General features: G+C 37.4%; 1 protein-coding gene across 1 annotated transcript; it reads right to left on the reverse strand.

Annotated features, from left to right (window-relative positions):
* Positions 1 to 1,325: 1,325 nt before the first annotated feature.
* On the reverse strand, positions 1,326 to 19,978 carry cyth2 (cytohesin 2). The gene is made up of 12 exons (XM_057835079.1): positions 19,753 to 19,978; positions 15,421 to 15,571; positions 15,274 to 15,340; positions 15,078 to 15,196; positions 14,834 to 14,914; positions 14,647 to 14,759; positions 10,568 to 10,716; positions 10,379 to 10,490; positions 9,950 to 10,026; positions 9,677 to 9,748; positions 6,442 to 6,596; positions 1,326 to 2,848 (listed from the first exon to the last, which is right to left on the reverse strand). The coding sequence occupies exons 1-12, from the start codon at positions 19,817 to 19,819 to the stop codon at positions 2,761 to 2,763; spliced, it is 1,251 nt and encodes a 416-aa protein (XP_057691062.1). The 5' UTR covers positions 19,820 to 19,978; the 3' UTR covers positions 1,326 to 2,760.
* Positions 19,979 to 20,865: the final 887 nt, after the last annotated feature.

Here is a 20,865-nt window from a genome sequence, read left to right on the forward strand (position 1 = left end):
TTTTGCAAATGCTTTTAACCAGCGATTTTTCATGTTTGAAGTGTCACCTTTTAACTGCAAGTTTTGGAGAAGGCTGCCTGTTTTATAGCCGGCTAAAGTAGGTCGTCTTTTTTCCCCATTCACCTCAATGTAGCAATGCTAACGTATATACTGTTTAATATAGATGTGTTTTCTTATTTTGTATGTCTGAACTTTAATTCTACAGCGTGTTGATGAGAAGTCTCATATGCCATCAGCACGCACGCACGCACGCACGCGCGCGCAGCGATAAAACACAACCGTGAAAATGACCGCCCTCATTTTTATTTACCATGCGATAAATGAACTCATTGCATATCGCGACAGGCTTAGCAACTTTAATAATACATGTCATTAGTTAGTTAGATGGACTTACAATCTCCTGTCGTTATCATTCACGGCCGACGTGCAGCCAAGCTCGGCATTGAAGAGACAGAACCCAACAGTGTACCCTCCTTTGTTTCTTTAAAAATAAGTCAATGTTTTGGACTGTCTGGTGCGCTTTTTTTTTTTTTTTTTGCTTTGTGCCGCTTTCCCCGCTTGCATACCAAGCGTCCGACATTCTGAACTTTCCACGCATATATATTTTTTAACCCTTCATTAACCATCGACGGGATGTTGTGCTCGTCGACGGATTTACGTCATCGATGACGTCGACTATGTCGACTAGTCGGGACAGCTCTACTTATAACAGATTTAGTGTTATCTGACAAATTATCTCAGTTTTGAATGGATGTAAAAGAGCCGAACTGGACATAAATTGAGTTATTTATAATTTACATTTTAAGTACAAAAAACAAGAACGGGAAAAACTATTTTGTTTTTTAATTAAAACAGAAAACAAAGTAAAAATAAAAATACAAATCTTTATCTAGTCTTAGCAAAGGAACAAAAAAAGTAAAATGTAATTTTTTGTTATTCAATTTTTTTGTCTATGTGAAAAACAAAGGGAAAAAACAATAAACTTTTCAAATTAAATTCAGTTTATTTAACTTTTAAAATGTTATTTTTTTATGTTTACTTTTTTAAACAAAAAAGAGGAAAACATTCTTTTATTTTTAGAAAAACAAAATAAAGAAAATAGAAAATTATATATTTTATTCTGTATTTACCTTTAATACAGACGAAAAAAATTAAAAAAATATTTTTTAAAAACAATTTTATTGAAGTTTTTATTTGCATTTAAAAAAGGAAAATACAGCATAAATATTTTTCATTATTTCCTTTTTTTAGAAAATCAAAAAAGGGAAAAATATTTTTAATTTTGTTAATTTTGTTTTTTAATTAAAATAAAAAGGATTTTTTAAGGATTAAAGGATTGTTAAAAACAATAACCTGTTAATATTCTCTGATTGAAGTTATTTAAATTACATTTCATTAAATCGATGCACAAAATTTATTTACACGGACCACACAAAATGACAAGGTGGGCCGATTCCTGCCCGCGGGCCACAAGTTTGACACGTGTTCTCAGTTATCTGATATTTTGACTTTTTAAAACCTCGTTAACCCTTCAAAATGTTATTGCTTAACTACTCCAATTAAACACACGTCAAGCAACAGTCAATCATCACCTTTTTATTGTTACACAGTAGTTTACTGGCACCGATGTGTGTTTGTTGTGTGTGTGTTTTACACCGCTTGCTACATTTACATCATATATAGCTCCATCTTCACCTTTGCCGTAAATAAATAAATAGAAAATAAAGACATTTTCAGAAAGAGGTGGCTCAGAAACAAGACTGTAACATTTTGCTGTTTTCAATTTTTTTTGGCAACTTTGCACTTCAAGAATTCAGGTCGAAGAAGGCAAAAAACAAACAAACAAACCGCAAAGCACGAATGGGATTTGCTAAAGGCCGGGGTTTTTTTTATCCAAAGCTTTGGGAGAGAAACGACTAAAGTAAAGGCAACTCACAAAGTTTTTCTTCAGCGGAGCGACTGCCACGTCTTTAAAAGGTCCAAATTCATCATTCAGCTTCATGCTACTTTTTTTTTTTTTTTTTTTTAAATCAAGAACTAAACACGATAAAGAAGAACAGCAGTACAGCTTGAACGGCTGAATCTCAAACAGGAAGTGGCGCAGCTTTTTACCGAAAACTAATATTTTCGGTTCATTGACACGTGTCAGTCGCAACAACTGATAAAGTGCAGTAAAACAAATAACCTAGCTTAACTTTTCCTACAAATTCATCAAAAACAAGGTCACAGAAGCGTTTTATCTGAATGAATCAGCAGATAATTTGTGTTCTATGGACATTGGGAAGCAAAGAATCTAAAAAAAAGTGTCTAATAATAATCTAATGACACTTGTGCTTCACCGGGCAAATAAAAAATATCCTCAAAACGAGGACCGCAAAAATGAGGAAAAGACTTCTTCTCGACTCAGTGCACTAACGCCCGCCGACATGCGCTCCTACAGTAGCTCGTACAAAAAAGGAACAATAAATTAAAAGGTCTCTACATGTGTGCCATAAAGAAATATTCTAACTATTTACAAGGATGAACAAAAAACATTGTACATTGGAATGAGCTGCCTTCGTCAAAATGTCTTCATTTAATTGTCAATTTTGAGAGGCTGGTGGGAGGGATTTTTTTTTTGTTCAAAATAACAATTGCTTGGTATCTGTTTGCCTCCTTATTAGCAATTGGCTAGCCTAGAACTCACCTATTTTGATGAAAAATGGACTGTGAAGATAGCGTGTTCACCATTGAGAACAACAGGAGGACGGAGGTACTAATCTAAGGCTGCTCTTCTTTCTTCTTCAGCGATATACGTTTCTTCCTGGCGGCGAGCATTTCGTAGAAAGGGTCCACGCTGACCGCTGATCTGATGTGATGAAAGGACAGCAGATTAGAGACTAAGGCTACATTCCTACTGCTGGGCGTGATGCCTAATTCTGAATTTTGGTTATTTCCGACATTTATGTGTAACAGTTTATATTGCAGAAACATGCGATTCGCAGTGCGAAATCATGTTGCACCGATACAGATACTTGTATTTGAAGGGGCCCTGATATGGCACTAAAATGCAGGTATCGGCAAGGATTTATTTAGAGGGTTCCTACTAGTGGTGTCAACAATAACCGATGTGGTGATGCATCCCGATGCGGGCCATGGACGATTCGATTCGACGCGGGCAACAAGCCGAATCGATTCAGCGCATTTTAAAATATATAAGTACTTTGAAAAATCTTCCCTGCGCAATCCCGGTGATGCAACGGATTTGGTTTCCCCATTTGTATTATTATTCTCATGTTTCATTTTTTACACACCGCAAAACTCTGTTTCCCACCAACCTCGTACAAGCCAAAATGTCTCCAGATGTCTGCTTTCAATGTCTTAGGTGCATCAATAATCTTTCTCGCTCCCTCTTTCTCCGCTTCAGCCATTATTATGTTATGTCCTATCTCTTAGAGGTTAGATCTTGTGCCCGAAGTTGATTAGGGTCGGGCCCAAAATATTAAGCATTCACGTTCGGGTTGCGTAGGGTCGGGCCGCCGCGCCAGACTAATAAATTATATTTAAAAAATGGGATAAATCCGAGAGCAGGCTCTCTGTATTGTGCATTTGCTTGCGCACGCACATGAACGCTGTGGCCCGCATGTTTCATATTAAACTTTCCCAGCGTTATTTCGTTGTGTAAATGCTTTTATAATGATCATCAAAATATGTAGACTATTTAAACATTAAGAAAACTTGCGATTTTTTCTGCCATCTGAGAATTCGTTACGAAAGACACTTTTATTTATACACACAAAGGCAACAGAAATGTGATCCTATTGAATCTTCTCCTCTGTGTGTCTGCAAAACCGCATGGTTTTTATTTTTTAATATTAAATTTTCCCGACGTTATTTGGTTGTGTAAATGCTTTTATAGTGATCATAAAAATATTTAGACTATTTAAACATTAAGAAAACTTGCATTTTTTTCTGCCAACTCGAAATGAAAATAAATTGCTGCTGCTGTGTTTTTTTCCCCCGCGTCACTCCAACACCAAAAACAACAAAAAGCGGGCCGTGTCGGGTCGGGCTGGATTTTTTAGGCCCGATCTAACCTCTATTGCACATATATAGTGGGGCTAGGACTACATTTTACTTTTGTTCTACATTGCAATTTAGTTGATGTTTTGTTTTGCAACTGAACTGATCCCGGGATTGATATTGCGATAAAGATGCTGCTGCACTACAATATTTTCTTTGTAGTTTTCTTTAATATTTACTTGAATATTTTTATTGATGGGTCGTTGTGACTAAAATACAGTGACAGTTATTACTGATTTTGCACAGGAGTTCAGATGTTGCACTGCGTGAAAGGCTGCTACTGTGTGTAAAAAAAAGAGAAAGCCCTGGTCTCATTCAAAGCACTAATTAAATGCTGTGATCCGTTTTTTTAATATATACATATATATATATATACATATACATATATACATATATGTATATATACATATATACACATATATACACATACATATATATACACACATATACATATATATATATATGAAAGTATTTTCATTTGACTTTAACCAGGAGTGACACAAGAACCAATAAAAAGTTGTTTAATGTCTGACCGCTTGTGTTGCCTCATGATTCACGAAAAATATGCTTTGCTTCAGAATTTTAATGCATCCCAGTCTTTAATGACCCTCTGAATCGAGTCGTGGCCCTCCGAATCGTAATCGAATCTAATTGTGAGGGCAGTGCCGATGCACACCTCTAGTTCCTACAGGTATCAGCAAATCTCATTTAATGATTTTTAATGCCACTTTGAACTAATTTAATGCCCAACTGCAGATAGTTTCACACACACAAATTGTAAATAGAGTTGTCCGATAATGACTTTTTGACTGATATCCCGATATTGTCCAACTCCAAAAATCCGAGAGCAAACTGATACTGATATATGCAGTGGTAGACTTGACATATTAAGGATAATTGTATTGTGATGCCGCCCTGAGACTTTAATAATGATAAAGGTAACAACTTGATTTTTCCAATAAACATTCTGTGAAGAATAAGAGACCAACTTCAACTCAAGTTAATGGAAATACCACCTATTTTGCATCACTATATTCAGGGTTTCCCCTGCATGAAAAAGATTATGGCGCATCGCCACACAAAAATAAAATCCGCCACGCCTTGCAAATGAGATGTTTTTTAAAGATTTAAAGATACATTCTGATTTACAATTTGTATAATTTAACAATAAGTAAATAAATATACACTAGTCCTTCTAAAAAAAATGGGCATATTGCGATAAATTATTTTCTGTAATGTACTGATAAACATTACTTTCATATATTTTAGATTCATTACACACAACTGAAGTAGTTCAAGCCTTTTATTGTTTTAATATTGATGATTTTGGCAAAAAAGTCAAGAAAAAACAAAAATCCCTATCTCAAAAAATGAGCATATTTGATCAGACCAATACAAAAAAGTGTTTTTTAATACAAATTATTATTTGAGATAGGGATTTTGGTTTTTCTTGCTTTTTTGCCAAAATCATCACTATTAAAACAATAAAAGGCTTAACTATTTCAGTTGTGTGTAATGAATCTAAAATGTATGAAAGTCTAATGTTTATCAGTACATTACAGAAAATAATGAACTTTATCACGATATGCTCATTTTTTTGAGAAGGACTAGTATAGCTCATTATTTACGCACTATTTGCCAGAATTCGTCTGACATTGCATGTCAAATACAAATTGTTCCTTTACACGCTATCTTGAAAATCACATAGGTTCTCCTGTTGCAAGCTTGTGTCTGACAATGTTAGCGCAGAGTTGGAAATTGGGAGAAAAATCCACAGAAAAGCATTTTAAGTTAGTGAATGTAATTCTGGTTTAAGCCTGTGAAAACGACCTTAATATTCATATTGACATCATGTTTAAGTTCTTTATGGCGCATGTTCGTCACGTCCGAGCATAACATTTGTTCGTTGCTGATGTCACTGGTTATAATATCAGATTATTATTTTGAAGTACTTCGAAAAGATGCCACCCTCCCAGTAGAAATGGATTGGAGGTCTATTTGTGATAAACATACAGCATAAGGATGTAGATAGCTTGTTTTCAGTTTATTAGAATATCCTAGAATGATTTCCTGACCAATGTATCGAAAATCTTTGAGAGCTTTGTTTCGCAAATCATATCGTATCGTGAGGTACTAAGAGGTTCCCACCCCTATCGTTGATCACGTACAGACCGGATGCGTATGGATGAGCGCTCATAGTGCAAAGGCATTGGATACATAACAGAATTATAACCACATATGAAATAGGCCTGGGTCGAATTTGAAAACATCAGAATACATATTGCATGAAAACGTCAGCATACGGGCAAAAATATCCGAATTGGCCTGCGGTGTGAAAGTAGCCCAGATATGATTCAAGTCTACAATTTTTCGGCTTACTTAATGCTATGGATCCACTCGTCCTTCTCCTCCGGCGTGGGGGCTGAGATGCGATAAACCATGTGATTGCCCTCCACGACCCGCCCGTCCGCTTCTGTCTTGCACGCTTTGATCAGCTGACCACGGTTATTGGGGATGTACAACTCGAAGCAGTTCTGTTTGAAGGAAACAGCAGATGTATAGTATTTAGTACAATTCAAATACTTGGTGTAGGAACACAGCATGTTTTTTTTAAGTGTGTTTCAGAGTTTCCTCCAATGTCTTATAAGCCTGGCGTGTCACCAGGCTTCTCTTGCGCCCCAATAGGCTAAAACAGTGCTAGGGAACATATAAAACGAGTGGATGTTGGTTGATTCACTGCCAACCCTCTCACTTAAAAAAGACTGGACAGGGCGTGCATGGTGGCAGCCAATCCATATTTCAAGACTGTGTTTTATAAGACTCAACATTTAGGTATTGTTAAAAATGGCTTAAGATAAAACATAATAGTCATTATTTCTAAATTCCTGCCAACCTAACACTTTCAAGTTTTTAAGTTTTAACCCTTTAACACTTAAGCCTATTTTGGCCGAATTTGCATGCCTTTGATGTTGCCTTTATATTTCAAAGAAAAAAATGTTCACAATGGCCAAGTTGGGTCCCTTTTTTCAGGATACCTTGAACTTTGTGTCCAAACTGTTTGTTTCTTCACTGACCAATTTTAATCAACATTTTGGACCCAAAAAGACAAAAAAATCCTAAAATCTTTTTTCAAAATTTGTAATGTTGATGTCCCACTGACAACCAAACGTGCTCGACCAACCGCTTTGAAGCTTGATAATATTTATTTTACTTGCTAGGATAAACATTCAATAGAAAAAAATAAGATTGAATAGTTGAATAATTGAATAATACGTTTGACAATTCAACACAAGCAGCAGGTATGGTCATAGGCGTTTTTGGCCTTTACACATACTATGGTCAAAACAGGTTATATACAGTGCAAAAATAGTGAGAAAAAAATGATATATATCATCCAACACAAAAAGGGTTTGAAGGATATCTCTTTGTGAAGTTAGGTATTGTACCCATCACCTTATCAAAGGTATATATGTACATGCAATCAAGCTTCTCGAACACACATCTATATAAAAATTGAAAAGATTCATAGTGAAGAAAAAAAAAAAATATATATATATATAACATTGAAAAAAAGTATTTTCAAAAATATTGACAAGTAGTTCAGTTCAATTCAATTTTTTCAGGCATGCGACCCAATGATTTTTTTTTTTTTTGCGCACTCAATAAAGTTTGTTTTTGAACATGTCACTGAGCTGCGTCACATTACAATGTCACACAGCCTACTCTTCCGCCGTTTGAGCGCTGCTGTCACTTCTACTCGCCGAGACGCCGAGTAATCCGAGGAAAACAACGATAAATACAGCCCATCCTATTCCTTGAGTTAATGAAAAAAATGCATTAGCTTGCGCTAAATTTAGTTTTCGATTCATTCTGCACGTTTCAAAGTCGCTCGCGCAATCCAACCGGTGTTCATGCCTCCTTTTCCTTAGTTGGCGCCTAGCTCAGCAATTTATAAAAAATGTTCACATTGGGTTCGTCCTTCTTGACATCACAACGGCTCTTGAGATATGTAGTCTTTTGTGCTGTTTTCTGATTTGAAAAAGGACAAGAAATTATGGAAATATGGAGATAGACACATGGTCCATGCAGCGTTTTAATGCACATTTATGAGTGCAATAAAACTATAAAACTCAAATGACATTCTCTCCCGTTTTACTTGGTCGATTGACTTCAAATAAAAACTAGTGTGGACATAAACTTCCGTACTTTCAAATGAGAGCAACCAGGGGCACGTGCGTGAAGTAATTACAACGTTACGAGGCTTCAAAGATGATATGCGTAAACGTGTCGCATCCAACACGTTCGGTGTTAAAGGGTTAATATTCAAAAACATGGTGCGCCGCTAGTCGTTTTCTCTACTGTAAAACTTTGAGGGAAACCGTGAATCGATATTGTAATTGAGTCTCTTCAAAGTAAACATGTGCCGATTACTGGTTTCAAGGTATACTGTGGTATGAAAACGTCACTTTCAAAACCGCGAAAATTTTCCGTCATACTGTTCCCATGCTTCAATACAAGTGCATTTATTCAGTGAAGGTTGGATTTTTCTCTTTTTTTCCCATTAAGGTCCCATATTATTTGAATTTAAAAAAATATTAGAAGCTAAAAAACACATCTTAACCAGGGGTTCAAATAATTATGGAGGGCACTGTAATTCAATATTTTTTGTTCTAATGTAATTATGTTGAGCTGTGGCTGTGGGCTCACCGGAAGGACTGCATTTATTTTATTTAGAATATTTCAGTTATTTTGTTTTATTTTATTTTTTTACTTTAACTTAACATTATACTTATGTTTGCCCACTTATGTTTTGCTAATATGTTTTGAATAATTAAAAATTGATGGAATCAATGGAAAAAAGTTTATTTTACCCAGATATATCAAAAACACATTTTAGAGCTGTAATTGCAATACTGTGATACCGTGATATTTTTGGCTTAAGGTTATCATGCGTATTTCAGAGTAGGGCTGGGTGATCTGTTTCGTGTCTTAAATGATACAAAACTAAGAAATTCACTGCACTTACAGGAGTTGATAAAAACTGACCTAATGGCGTGCACATAATGGCCAATAGGAGGCACTGACACTATGAATAATAGTAGGAGGATAAAGCTTGTTGATATAACTTGTTTTTGGCAGCGGACAAAGAACATATGTCTGTCACCGTTATTATATTTCTTGAATACCTATGAATGTTTTCGAGGCGTTTATGTGTGTATATTCATTGTCCAGAGGTTGAATACCGCGATTAGACGCAGATTTTCATTGGTGTGCAATTGTTAGCATTAAGCTAATTGCATTTGGTAGTGTATTTTGTTTTTAAAGGCCAATATGTGTCATTTTCTTTTATGTGTTTAGCTCAACAGTAATGTAATAAACTGCTTAAAAACCAACAATGAACTTTTTTTTTTTTTTAACTCTTTTTCTCTCCCAAACATTATCCAGACTGCTCTCCCAGTGTATTTGATTGATTAAATACATTGTAGCTAATCAATGAAATCAACTTCAATTATTTTTTTCATCTACAATATCTTAAAATCGCCCGGGCCGAGTGAGAACAAAAATGAAAGCATGCATTCAAAATCAACAACAAGAATGTGGAATGTGAACTTACAGGTTTGCGCGGGTCCTCCACTTCGCGGATGCTGAGATTCTCCAAGGGAATGATGCCTCGGGGTTCTTTGTCCTGTTTACGGAACTCCATTAGTTCATTTTTAACTCATTGACTGCCGCTGACGGCGCTAGACATTCAATCCATTTTGACTGGGAGGGGCTGGCAGCGATCATTCACTGCCAGCCTCTCCCAGTCAAAATGGATTGGACATCTAGTGCCGTCACTGGCACTTAAGCATGAAATTGAATGTGTTTCAACATAATTTAGACTTACTGTTGTGTACTCAAAATAATAGAGGCAGTTGTCTGTAAGAATAAACCATCGTCTTTTCCAGGTTTTCACTCTTCCCCCTGAAACAAATTCACTCCGGTCAAAATGAGTCACTCACGTGAACATCCGCCTCGTCACAACTAGCTACCCTTCTAAACATGTGAACCCAAGGCAGTACATACCTCCTGAAAAACAAGCGGCGGCAGCGGAAGGTGTAAATCGTGGGAGAGGAAGCGCAAGATGAAAAGGCGACCAGCGTATTTATTTACAGGCAAGAGAGGAAGAGAGAGGAAGACATATGATACATTAGTAACACGCATCACAAGCCCCGCCATGCCATGCAAAAAACCAAAGCTCCATAGCGAGTCCCTTGGTCACCGCACGATGAAGCCAAAGAAAAAAGGGGCGAACGCGTCAGCGGTTCGTCAGTACCGAGTTTGAGCAGCCACCCCTCTCTATCGGGGTTGAAGAAAGTGTGCGTGAGGTCGTTGCCGTCGTCCTCGGGGATCTTGAAGGGTTCGTTTTTAATACTTTCGTAAAGGTTCTTGAATAGAAAGAGAAAGATTGAGTTAGCATGCTGGCTTAGTGTTAAAGTAGCGAATGCCGTGAGAGTAGGCGTACTCGCAGGAGATCCTCGGGCAGGTCGCCTCCATCGTTGATGCCTCGGTTCATGGAGATGAAGCGGTCCACGCCTGGTTTATCCCTCACGTTGGGGTTGTGGAGGCTAGTATTGAGCATGATGATGGCGAAGGATAGCACGTAACAGGTGTCTGAAACAAAGAGGATGTTGTATTAGAGCAGGGGTCCCCAACCGCCCGTTTGCTTAAGGCAGTGCTTCTCAATTATTTTCTGTTACGCCCCCCCAATCAAGACGTAAATGTTTCGTGCCCCCCTTAACTCTCTGCCGCCACTGTAAATAGTATCATTTGTCTATAAAATTACTATCATAAATACGCATCTGCCTAACATTGTGTCCTTTTTTTCTAATAAAGAAAAAAAGTAACATAGATCAACTTATAATAAAGTATAACTTTATTAACTTTGTTTTGTTTGTAGCAGAGAAGACTTGACGAGCATCAATTTGCCTGAATTAAAATTTTTAAAAAAGTCACATTCAAACTGTAAAAATACACTCAAGGTACATTTTTGACCATTTGATACAGAAAAATAAAATGTAAAAAAAATCAGTAAATAATAACAAATTCGAATTAATTAGAAACATTCACTCATGAGGACAATATGCCAAAAAATTTGACCGAAAAAAAAAACTGTATAGAAGAAAAAAAAAAGTGTCTTTGGACATAAGGACAGTTTTTATTTTTGCTGCTCACACTCAGTATTACCTCCTTTGCAATGGTGTGGAGTTATTTTGCAATGAGCATGCTATCAATGCTCACTGGTTTACTGATATACGACTGTTGGCAATATTCGGCACGTTTTCGCTGAAAAACAATCAAGCGGCTTATCAATGAGATTGGGGTCGAATGTCTTTAAGTGGCGTCTTAATTGATTTGGCTCATGGCTGTCTGCTGTAATTATTTTTAGACACAGTAGAACAAAGGGTAAACGGCACGAAAAAAGCGCATTCTCGGCGGCCGAGGTAGAACCGTAGGTAAGGGCGGTCGTCGTGACGATCCCAAGCCGAAAATGGCACTTCTCGGGCGGCGACGTGAGAACCGGACAAGACAGTGGGTCGCTGCGTGAGTTAGTCCCGTCGGAAAACGGCTTTCGAAAACGGCGGCGGCGCACTGCTCTTCATAATCTGTTTTCTGTGTGCTGAGTGCTCTTCCTTAGTTCAAAAATACTGCACGCACTCTGAAAATGAGAGCGCCACTGCCACCCACTGAGTGGATGTGCAAGTACACTTTATTCGAGTAGGGCAAAAAAAAAAAAAAAAAAAAAAAAGCATGTTCCCCGAGGACACATGCGCCCCCCCCGGCATCGCTCTGCGCCCCCCCAGGGGGGCGCGCCCCACTATTTGAGAAGTACTGGCTTAAGGGCTGCACAGAAATAATAAATAGTTTATTAACGACTGCATTCTGGCCGAATTAACTTTGGCCAGTGCCCCTTAACACACCAATATCCCTGTCTACACTAAATATAATACTACAACTGGATAGAATGTTGTCATAGAAATCCATTGGACTGCTAGCAGTACATCTTGTTTTTTATATCTACAGTGGGGCAAATAAGTATTGAGTCAACCACCAATTGTGCAAGTTCTCATACTTGAAAAGATTAGAGAGGACTGTAATTGTCAACATGCGTAAAGCTCAACCATGAGAGACAGAATGTGGAAAAAAAAACAAAATCACACTGTTTGATTTTTAAAGAACTTATTTCCAAATTAGAGTGGAAAATAAGTATTTGGTCACCTACAAACAAGCAAGATTTCTGGCTGTCAAAGAGGTCTAACTTAGCAGTCATTCTTTGTCCCGCTGACGCTTTGAGCCCTACTTTGACCCCCTCAGAATGCTTCAAAACTCACCAAACTCAAAAGCCACAAGAACACTGGTAAAAACTCTGATAAAATGTAAAAAAAAAAAAAAAAAAAAAAATCAAAATATGCGTAAATGTGTGTAGCGCCCCCTAGGAACAAAACCAATTTTTTTCCCCAAAGGTGAAAGAGGAGGTAACAACGCAAAGGTTAAAACACATCAGTACTATATGAATGGGATACCATACACGGTGCCCAGACTGCCGTTAGTACTATATCCAGATTTCTTTGGGTGGGCAGAGCGTGTCCATGGGTGGGCACTGTCCACCCAACCCCCCCCCCCCCCAGCCCCCGGTAACGCCCCTGTTCCGGAATATCCTGACATTGCTAGGAGAGCACTGAAAACCTTGTTACAATTTCCAACATCGTATTTTTGTGAAGCGGGCTTCTCTGCAATGACTGCAACCAAGACAAAGTTACGGTGCAGACTGGACATAAGGAACACAATACCTGTCTCACTGTCTCCCATCACACCTAGAAACAAGCTCAGGCCTTCCACTGATTCAGCGGGTGAGTTATATTTTCCCTGCACTTAACATTTGCTTTTAGCCCCGTCGTGTTATTTTATATTTGCTGTATTTTTCTGCCGCACATTGCCGGTCCGTGAAAAAAAGAACCAAATCACACCGGTCCGTGGTGCAAAAAAGGTTGGGGACCCCTGTATTAGAGTGAGCAATGGCGCCACCAAGGGGTGGCCACTGTTACAAATTGAATGTTTTAAAAGCCACAGGACCCCAGGGTTTTTTTTCTAGCTTTAAAGGGAACCTCTGACGGAAAGACTTGTAGGCTGTAATGAGCCACAATTGCTCTTTTACTAAAATATGTTATTCGAAACACATATATTATTGACATTTATTTAAAAATCTATAATATTTAGTACATGTTTTGACCTACGGAGGGCGCCATGTTTTACGCACGCAATGCACACTGGGGGTGATGACGCGGTTGGGCTAGACTGGGAAAATAGCTGTGTTAGCTAGCATGCGAAGCTCATATGGCGAATGGCATGATTTTGTCACATTCTGCTACTGGTCAGACTGTTTTGTTACAGAGCTGTGGGAAGAGTTCCCAATGTCATATCTGCATCCAATTATAGCTCATCAGCAGTGTCTTTAAACCGATCCTTGGCGGCTTGCCAAGAATTGACTTGCTGCCATTTGACAGTTTGTATATCATTGCCTTGTTTTTTTTCATTTCTCTACCTCTTACCACTGTTTTCCCCGTTTTTTATTTTTTTAATTTTTTTTATTTTTTAAATTTCTCCAGACCTACTGTCACAGACCCTCTTTGTGTCTCCCTTTTCGCGATCGCTTGATTTTTTTGTGTGTTCAATAAACCCTTTAACGCAGTCCCTATGTTATTGTTGTCTGCTTGCTGTCTGAAGTGAGCCGTGTTTTGTAATTCCATGGTCAAGCCAGCCGCCCTTTTAGGCTGCGTTACGACAGACAACGCCTGTGGGTTCCAATTGTTTGATAAGGAAAATCATGTCTCTAACAACACGTGGAAGTATAGTCCTGTGGTCTATGCGCTCGTCTTTCACACAGAAAGCCCGGGTTCGAATCCCTTTGTAGACCTTCATTTAATTGCTTTTGCTGCTCGTTTTGTTAAGTATCAACAGTGCTGTCCTGCTCATCACTTTTCTGCTCGTGTTAAAATTGGAAGGGAAGAACGGACGACATGTTTATATTGTTTTAGCTAAAGAGTGTTTTTTTTTTTTTTTTTTTTTGACACTGTGGTAGCGTCGCCCAGTGACGTCACCACCAAGAGTGCATTGTGTCATCAACAAGAATGGCGACCTACAAGTTAAACTAATTTTACAAATGTCCTTAAAACCAAAACATTTTAAGGGGTTTTAATATCAAGTTATTAAAACTCACACTAACATTTATCTTTAAGAATTTCATGTCTTTCTATGCATGGTACAATTTAAAAAGCATTGTATAGATCTCGATTAGGCTCAATAGCTTATTTTTATCACTAGTGCCGCATTTTTCTCTTCATTGGCTCCTAATTACAAATTCCATTTTAAAAATCAGTTTACTCGTATGGCAAATCAATTTTCCACACGGAGATTAATTTAAATGCTACAAATAACCACCTAATACATTATATTTTTGTTGTTGCGCTTTTAAAAGCATGTGATAAATTGCCACCTAAAAATATAAAAGCATAAAACTAAATGGGGGGGGGGGGGGGGGGTTACCCGTGCTCTGGAAGACTCCTGGGTTACAGCGACAGTATCTCTGGGCGAAGGCCTCCATCATTCGGTCGATCTTTTGGGCCTCGCCGGGTAGACGGAAACTCCACAAAAATTGTCTGCAAGCAGCAATGTTACACATCAACCACTCAAGTCTTTCAATGTGTAGTTGCACACTGACGTCGACGCTTACCTAAGGGCCTGAACGAGGTTGAGATCCGTGAACTCGTGCAGGTCCACGAAAGCCTGGAGAACTTTAATGTTGAAGTCGTCCCTGCAGCGGAGCGGCAAAAGAGTTGTTAACCAGATGTATCAATTCATTCCATCTTTTCTCATTGAAAACACTATTAATCTTATCCAATCTAATAATGTTCTTGGCAGAGGATAAAGCATGCGCGCCGGTGACTATTATTGTTCGTAGATTAAAAATGCACCACCTTTCTCCGAGGTAATCGCCTATCGCCGTCTTGTTGAGGCCTTCGCCTTTGTAAAGGAACTGAGCGATGTCCTCGGGAGTGTGTCGTAGGAGCTCGTTCTCCACGAGAAATACGATGCCCTACGAATACAAACATGTGAGCAATCTGTTCTATATTGAAAGGGAAAAAAACATTATCCAAGTTTTAACATTCCAACCTTTTTCGGATCCATGTTGAACTTCTTCCTACCCATTGCGACATGTCGGTTTTTTTGAAGCGTTTTGCTGCACGATTGACAGAAGTTCTCAATAAAAAATGCTTCATTGCTTGCAACGATGTTTAAGAACGGACAAAAATAACCCACCTGCCCTCTGTGCTGGCCTCCAGGCCCTCCACCTCCAAAATGGCCTCCCTGAGCTCCTCGCGGAGCCTCTGGATCTCCTGCAGCAGTACCCCCTTCCTCCTGCGGATGTCCTCCAGCTCCGAGCGCTCCTCTGGGCTCAGGTCTACTGGGACTGCAGGGGGTGCAGGAAGAATGAGCTCGTTAGCTCTGACAAACGCTGATTGTGCTCCAACAATACAAAACTGTTTTGGGCTTTAAATAAACTACTTAAAAGCATTGTTACGCCAGTTGGCAAAGAGAAATTACGACTATTGTTAGCAGGAAGTTAAAAGTAAGCGTATGGGCTGACGGTGCAGATTTAAATTAAACATACAATTGTGTGGACGAGTCATCCATCTATTTTGTACCTCATTAATCCCATGGGACTTCAGGCTTGTTCAGAGCAATATCGCAAAAATAATCTTAAATTATTTGTCATAATACCCATCGATCGTCTCTATTGTAATTCATCAAGTCAAAAATTTCTCACAGAACTGCCTTTAAATTATCAAATCTAACCAGGGGGTGTCATCTGAGCCACACTTGTGCTGCATAATAAAACAAACGGCTAATAAAAATCAATATATAATGAGGTGGATGAACACACATAGCAACTGCTATATACTTGGGAAATAATAAACCAATATCAAATGCGATATAAAACCTAATTAATAATAACTTTATACAAAAAATGTTACCCCCAAAACCTCCACGGTGAGTGATGTACTGCTGCAACCATTAATCGATTAACTTGAGCTATTCAATTAGAAAAAAGTTTTGAATCAAATTTTGCTGCTTTGAGTTTTTGTTTAATTAGAGTGGCATTATAATGCTTTGTTTTGAAAGTGTTTGCATTTAGTTGTATTGATTTGCACGGATACACTGCCCTCTAGTGGCAATAGTGAATATGACACAACTCATTTAATATGGCTGAATGCAGCTGCTCCCTGTTAAGACCAACATAAGCCAATGTGTTGATATACATTCTAGGGCTGCAGCTATCGAATATTTTAGTAATCGAGTAATCGACTGAAAATTCTATCGATTAATCGAGTAATCGGATAAAACATTTTTTTTAAGGTAAAGAGCAATTATAAATATACATGAGAAAAAAAGACATTTAATCCATTATTGAACCATTTTCAGTCAATCAGTGTCTTTATTTTCGATGTACATTGTTGAAAACAGCCAACAATTGCATCTAAGATGTGACTAGAAAAAAAAAAAAATTCACTTTCACTCAAAAAACTTGTAGATCTTATAAAAAAACAACATATTTCATACCTAAAAATGTAATTACTCTTGATAACACATATCACTTGAAAGCTACGTGGTTTTACCAAGTGTTTCAATTTAATTTCCATTTGTGTCAAGCTACTTTTAAGTTCTAGTTAAGTTTTAAATTAGTCTAAACTGTAAGTACTGATAGGATTTTGAGTTTTTGCAGTGTTCAAAATAAATGTATGATACCTGCTGTATTGGAGCACATTAGGGACCAGTGCTACTTGGTGTTTTATTCAGCAATGACTACTGAGCTAAAACTGACAGTTAGCTTTATTATGTTTTAATTTTACACCCTCATCACTCTACAGCGCTGTGTTTCTACAGATTAAATAAAGCCTGTATGTTAGGACACGTTAGCCACGCATCGACAGTGGTCATAATCAATAGAAACCTAGCCCTTCGCAGGGCTAACGTTACGTGAGCGAGTGACAGTAACGTTATATCTATTAGCGATGAGAAGTCTACTGCTTAAAAATGGCGGCTGTTTACTAACGCTGCCCAGACGCGGCCAAGTCTGTCATTTCGCATCTAGTCCTAAATGCATGCGATATCTATGAGACACATTGGACACTAGCTGCTACCACACTAGCATCATGCGGGCGTAGGTTTTAGCAACGTCGGCGTAGTTTGTAGCGGCTGTCTGCTGCGGTAAGTTTTTTTTTTTTGGCTTCTTCCTTTACGCACGTGACATCAGCGCGTTGTCCCGCATTAAAAGTAGTCCGGGCAAAACGTGATGCTTAGAGCTGGCAAAATTAAACGATTCCTCGAGGTGAATAAAATTACTCGGATCAGTTTTTAAACTCGAGTTGCTCACGTATTTGTTTCAGCTGTAATACATTCGGAATTTAGTTTATAGGTATATTTAGCAGTTTTTTTTTGTGGGAACGATTTTGTGTTTGAACGATTAAGAGTATTGAGAAAAAAATATATATATAGCATTTTATAGCATTTAAGCTAGCGGACTTTTGCTATGCAAGTTAGCCAACTTTTCTTTTGTTGTACTTAGATCCTCATTTATTAATTTTTTTAAATAATGTTAAAAATGAAATTCTGCAGTTTAAAGAAACACTTGGGAATTTTGTGTTCACATTTAATAGTCTTTTGAAAGTGCAATCTTAGCAAGCCTTTGTTTTACATCTCCTAAAATTAATTCTGCAACGCACTAAATGTTCCTAATCCGATTACTCACTTATTTGAACTAACTAGTTGATGGAATAATGGACTACTAAAATAATCAATAGCTACAGCCCTAGAGTGATGCATTCAAAACAAACAAGACATGTAACCCAAACCGTTCTATTATTAAGAGAAATTGTTTTTTAATATTATGCCAGCTTAATACTGTCTAAAAAGTTAAACTCATTCACAAGTACTTTGTAGATAATTAGAAATCTTTACATTTGTGCAAAAATATCAATGCTATTGTGCCACTTTTAGGTACATTTTACATTTTTATGTTGCAGCACTCAATGAGACATTTCACATTTGGGAAAGGTCTGTTTAATGTCGATTCCTAATAAAGTTAATTGTATAAGTTAAGTTTTGTTCTGTCAAATATTGAGGCACAATGACACAAAATTGCCCATATTGCAGAAGAGAACATTTTCATATCACAATCTGTTTAAAAGGATTAATGACAGATACTTTTTTTTGTTTTCCTGTCTACATTCTCATTCTAATGTTGCATCACATACTATTTTCATGGCGTAAAATGACTCAATTTAAAATTATCTATGCAGTTCACGCTGTCTGTAGGTCTGTTATACTTCCTCATACCAAGTGCCAGTCCACCTTCCCCTGAGCAAACCGATTTCTCCTGCCATTAGACGGAGGGTTAGCATTTGAAAGAAATGGAATAAAGCCTGTAAATTGAGGGCAAACCAGTCCAAAACCTGGTCTAAAACGCCACTTTCCCTAGATTCACCGAACCCCTAGGATTTGATCAAACCCCAGTTAAGAACCACTGCACTAGTCCATAAGTGTCAAACTCATCGTTGTCACAGGCCTCATCCGTTTCATTTGGTGAGCCTTTATGTCTGCCAACTGTGCTGCCTCAATTACTTTAATTGGTTAATTGACTTCTAATAGATTAGCAAAGGCTCGATAACTAGATATTCGATTATTTGTTTAGAAATTGTGGACCTAATTTGTCCAGATCCTCAGTCCTGAGCCTCTGAATGGCTGTTTTTTTCCCCTATATTATTTTATGTTTTATTTTGTTATATTTACATTATAATAATGAAGGGTAGATAGTATTTTTTTTTGTAGATTAATTTATTTCGTTTATTTTTATATTTATATAAAAAAGGCTCAAAACAGTAATATATATATATATATATATATATATATATATATATATATTTGTATTTATTTGATTTAACTTGAACGTATTTTATATGAAAAAAAAAAAAACATTTAATGTGATTTTTTTATCATTATTTTGAAGAATCAAAACAAAATATTACCTCATTTTTGTAGTCCTCTATTTCATTGACAATGATAAAAAAATTGCTTTAGCAAAAAAATATGAAGTAGAGCAATATTGCTCACTTTCGCGGGTCACACGAAATAATGCATGGGGGTAGATTTTGCCCCCAGGCCTTCAGTATGACACCCCTGCACTAGTCCATCATGAACCCATAACAAAAATTCTCCCAAAAACCACGCCCACACACTGGATCCAACAAAACAATAACAAACTGCCAAGAACTACTCGGGATTAACAAGCAGCACATTCCTTAATAAATAAAACGCATTAAAACGTATTATAAATCCACTGACCCGACTGACTGGACCCGAAACACGAGCCGAAACGATCGATATTCAGCCAACGTCTGCGGCAATATAAATGCTCCACAGCGTGACTGTGTTATCATTTTCACCACAAATTTACAACATTCTTCACATATTTCCTTCAAAATCTATAACAGCAAAGCAAATCGAAACATTCAAGCAATAAACGACTAGGGCGAACCGCAGCTAGCTTGACGGTAACGTCTACATGAAATTAGCTTCTCGTTAGCGACTTACTGTAGTCCAAGTCATCCATTTTCGGCGCTTTACTTTTAGGCATAAATATTTCCGAGTCGACTGTCATTCAATAGCAGAAGAATGTGGATATATATACAAATATATCCTCAAAAGTGAAAGGAAAGAGGAAAAAACCACGACTACTAGTGGTTTCGATACGTCGGGCCGGAGACAAAGAAGGTGGCGACACCGGAAGCGGTGTCTAGTGATAGGGGATAGTGTTTCCGGTCAGTCTTTTATTTTTTTTCTCCTTCAAAATATCTGCTCTCTTTAGATATAAAAGTGTTTCCGGTTAGCTTTTCCCATATTTACTATATGAAAACGGGTAATTTCAATAGTGTGAAATATGTAAACATTTGTCAACATTCTGCTTTGTTCTAAGTATACAGTATTCTTATTCTTTGACATTGTTGTGTAGCTTTTTTGGGAGTTAAAAACAAACAAACAATTTAATGGGCCTACATGAACCAAAATGTGACGCCCACATGTGTTCCATAGGCGGAGTTCGACTTTTGGGGCTGGGGGGGGCACAACATGTTGATGACCCCAAAACTCAGTTTCAGCAATAAAATTAACTTACAAGAATATTTACAATAATAAGTTGAAAATGAGCGTTTTTTTCCCATCATTTTTGAGGGGAATTCTAAATCAGGCTGCTTAGGCAATACTTTCGCTAAGATCGTCATCCATTGAATTTGGTACGCCTGCCGGTGTCGTGCCAATGTAGTTACCCCTGTCAAAAGTTGTATCCCTGGGCGGAGCCATATGGAGGTAGATTTGGGTCTTTATTATTCAATCAAAAAAGTTGCTTCAATAAAAAAAAAAAAAGTTGCTTCAATTAAAATATATATTTTCAACCCCATAAAAGTCGCTTAATCAAAAAAACTGTGTTTGAATGCAAAAATAAATTTGAAACTCAAAAAACTACATGTGAAAGCTGTTTTTTATTTTTTTTATTTTTTTATTTTTTATTTAAGTTTTTTTTTTTTTTTTTTGAAGCAACTTTTTGAACTAATGTTGATTTGTTTTTGGGTCTCATTTTGGCTAGGACATTTTTCTCTATTATTCATTCAAAAAATAAGTTGCATCAAAAAAAGAGATTTTCAAAAAGAA

The sequence above is a fragment of the Corythoichthys intestinalis genome, chromosome 4 (genome assembly GCF_030265065.1).
Source record: "Corythoichthys intestinalis isolate RoL2023-P3 chromosome 4, ASM3026506v1, whole genome shotgun sequence".
Lineage (NCBI taxonomy): Eukaryota > Metazoa > Chordata > Actinopteri > Syngnathiformes > Syngnathidae > Corythoichthys > Corythoichthys intestinalis.

Coding starts and splice junctions, on each gene's coding strand:
- cyth2 (XM_057835079.1), bottom strand. CDS start 19,819: ATGACAGTCGACTCGGAAATATTTATGCCTAAAAGTAAAGCGCCGAAA. Junction 15,197..15,273: donor TCAACATGGATCCGAAAAAG/GTTGGAATGTTA, acceptor TTGTATTCGTAG/GGCATCGTATTTCTCGTGGA. Junction 14,915..15,077: donor GGCGATTACCTCGGAGAAAG/GTGGTGCATTTT, acceptor GCTCCGCTGCAG/GGACGACTTCAACATTAAAG.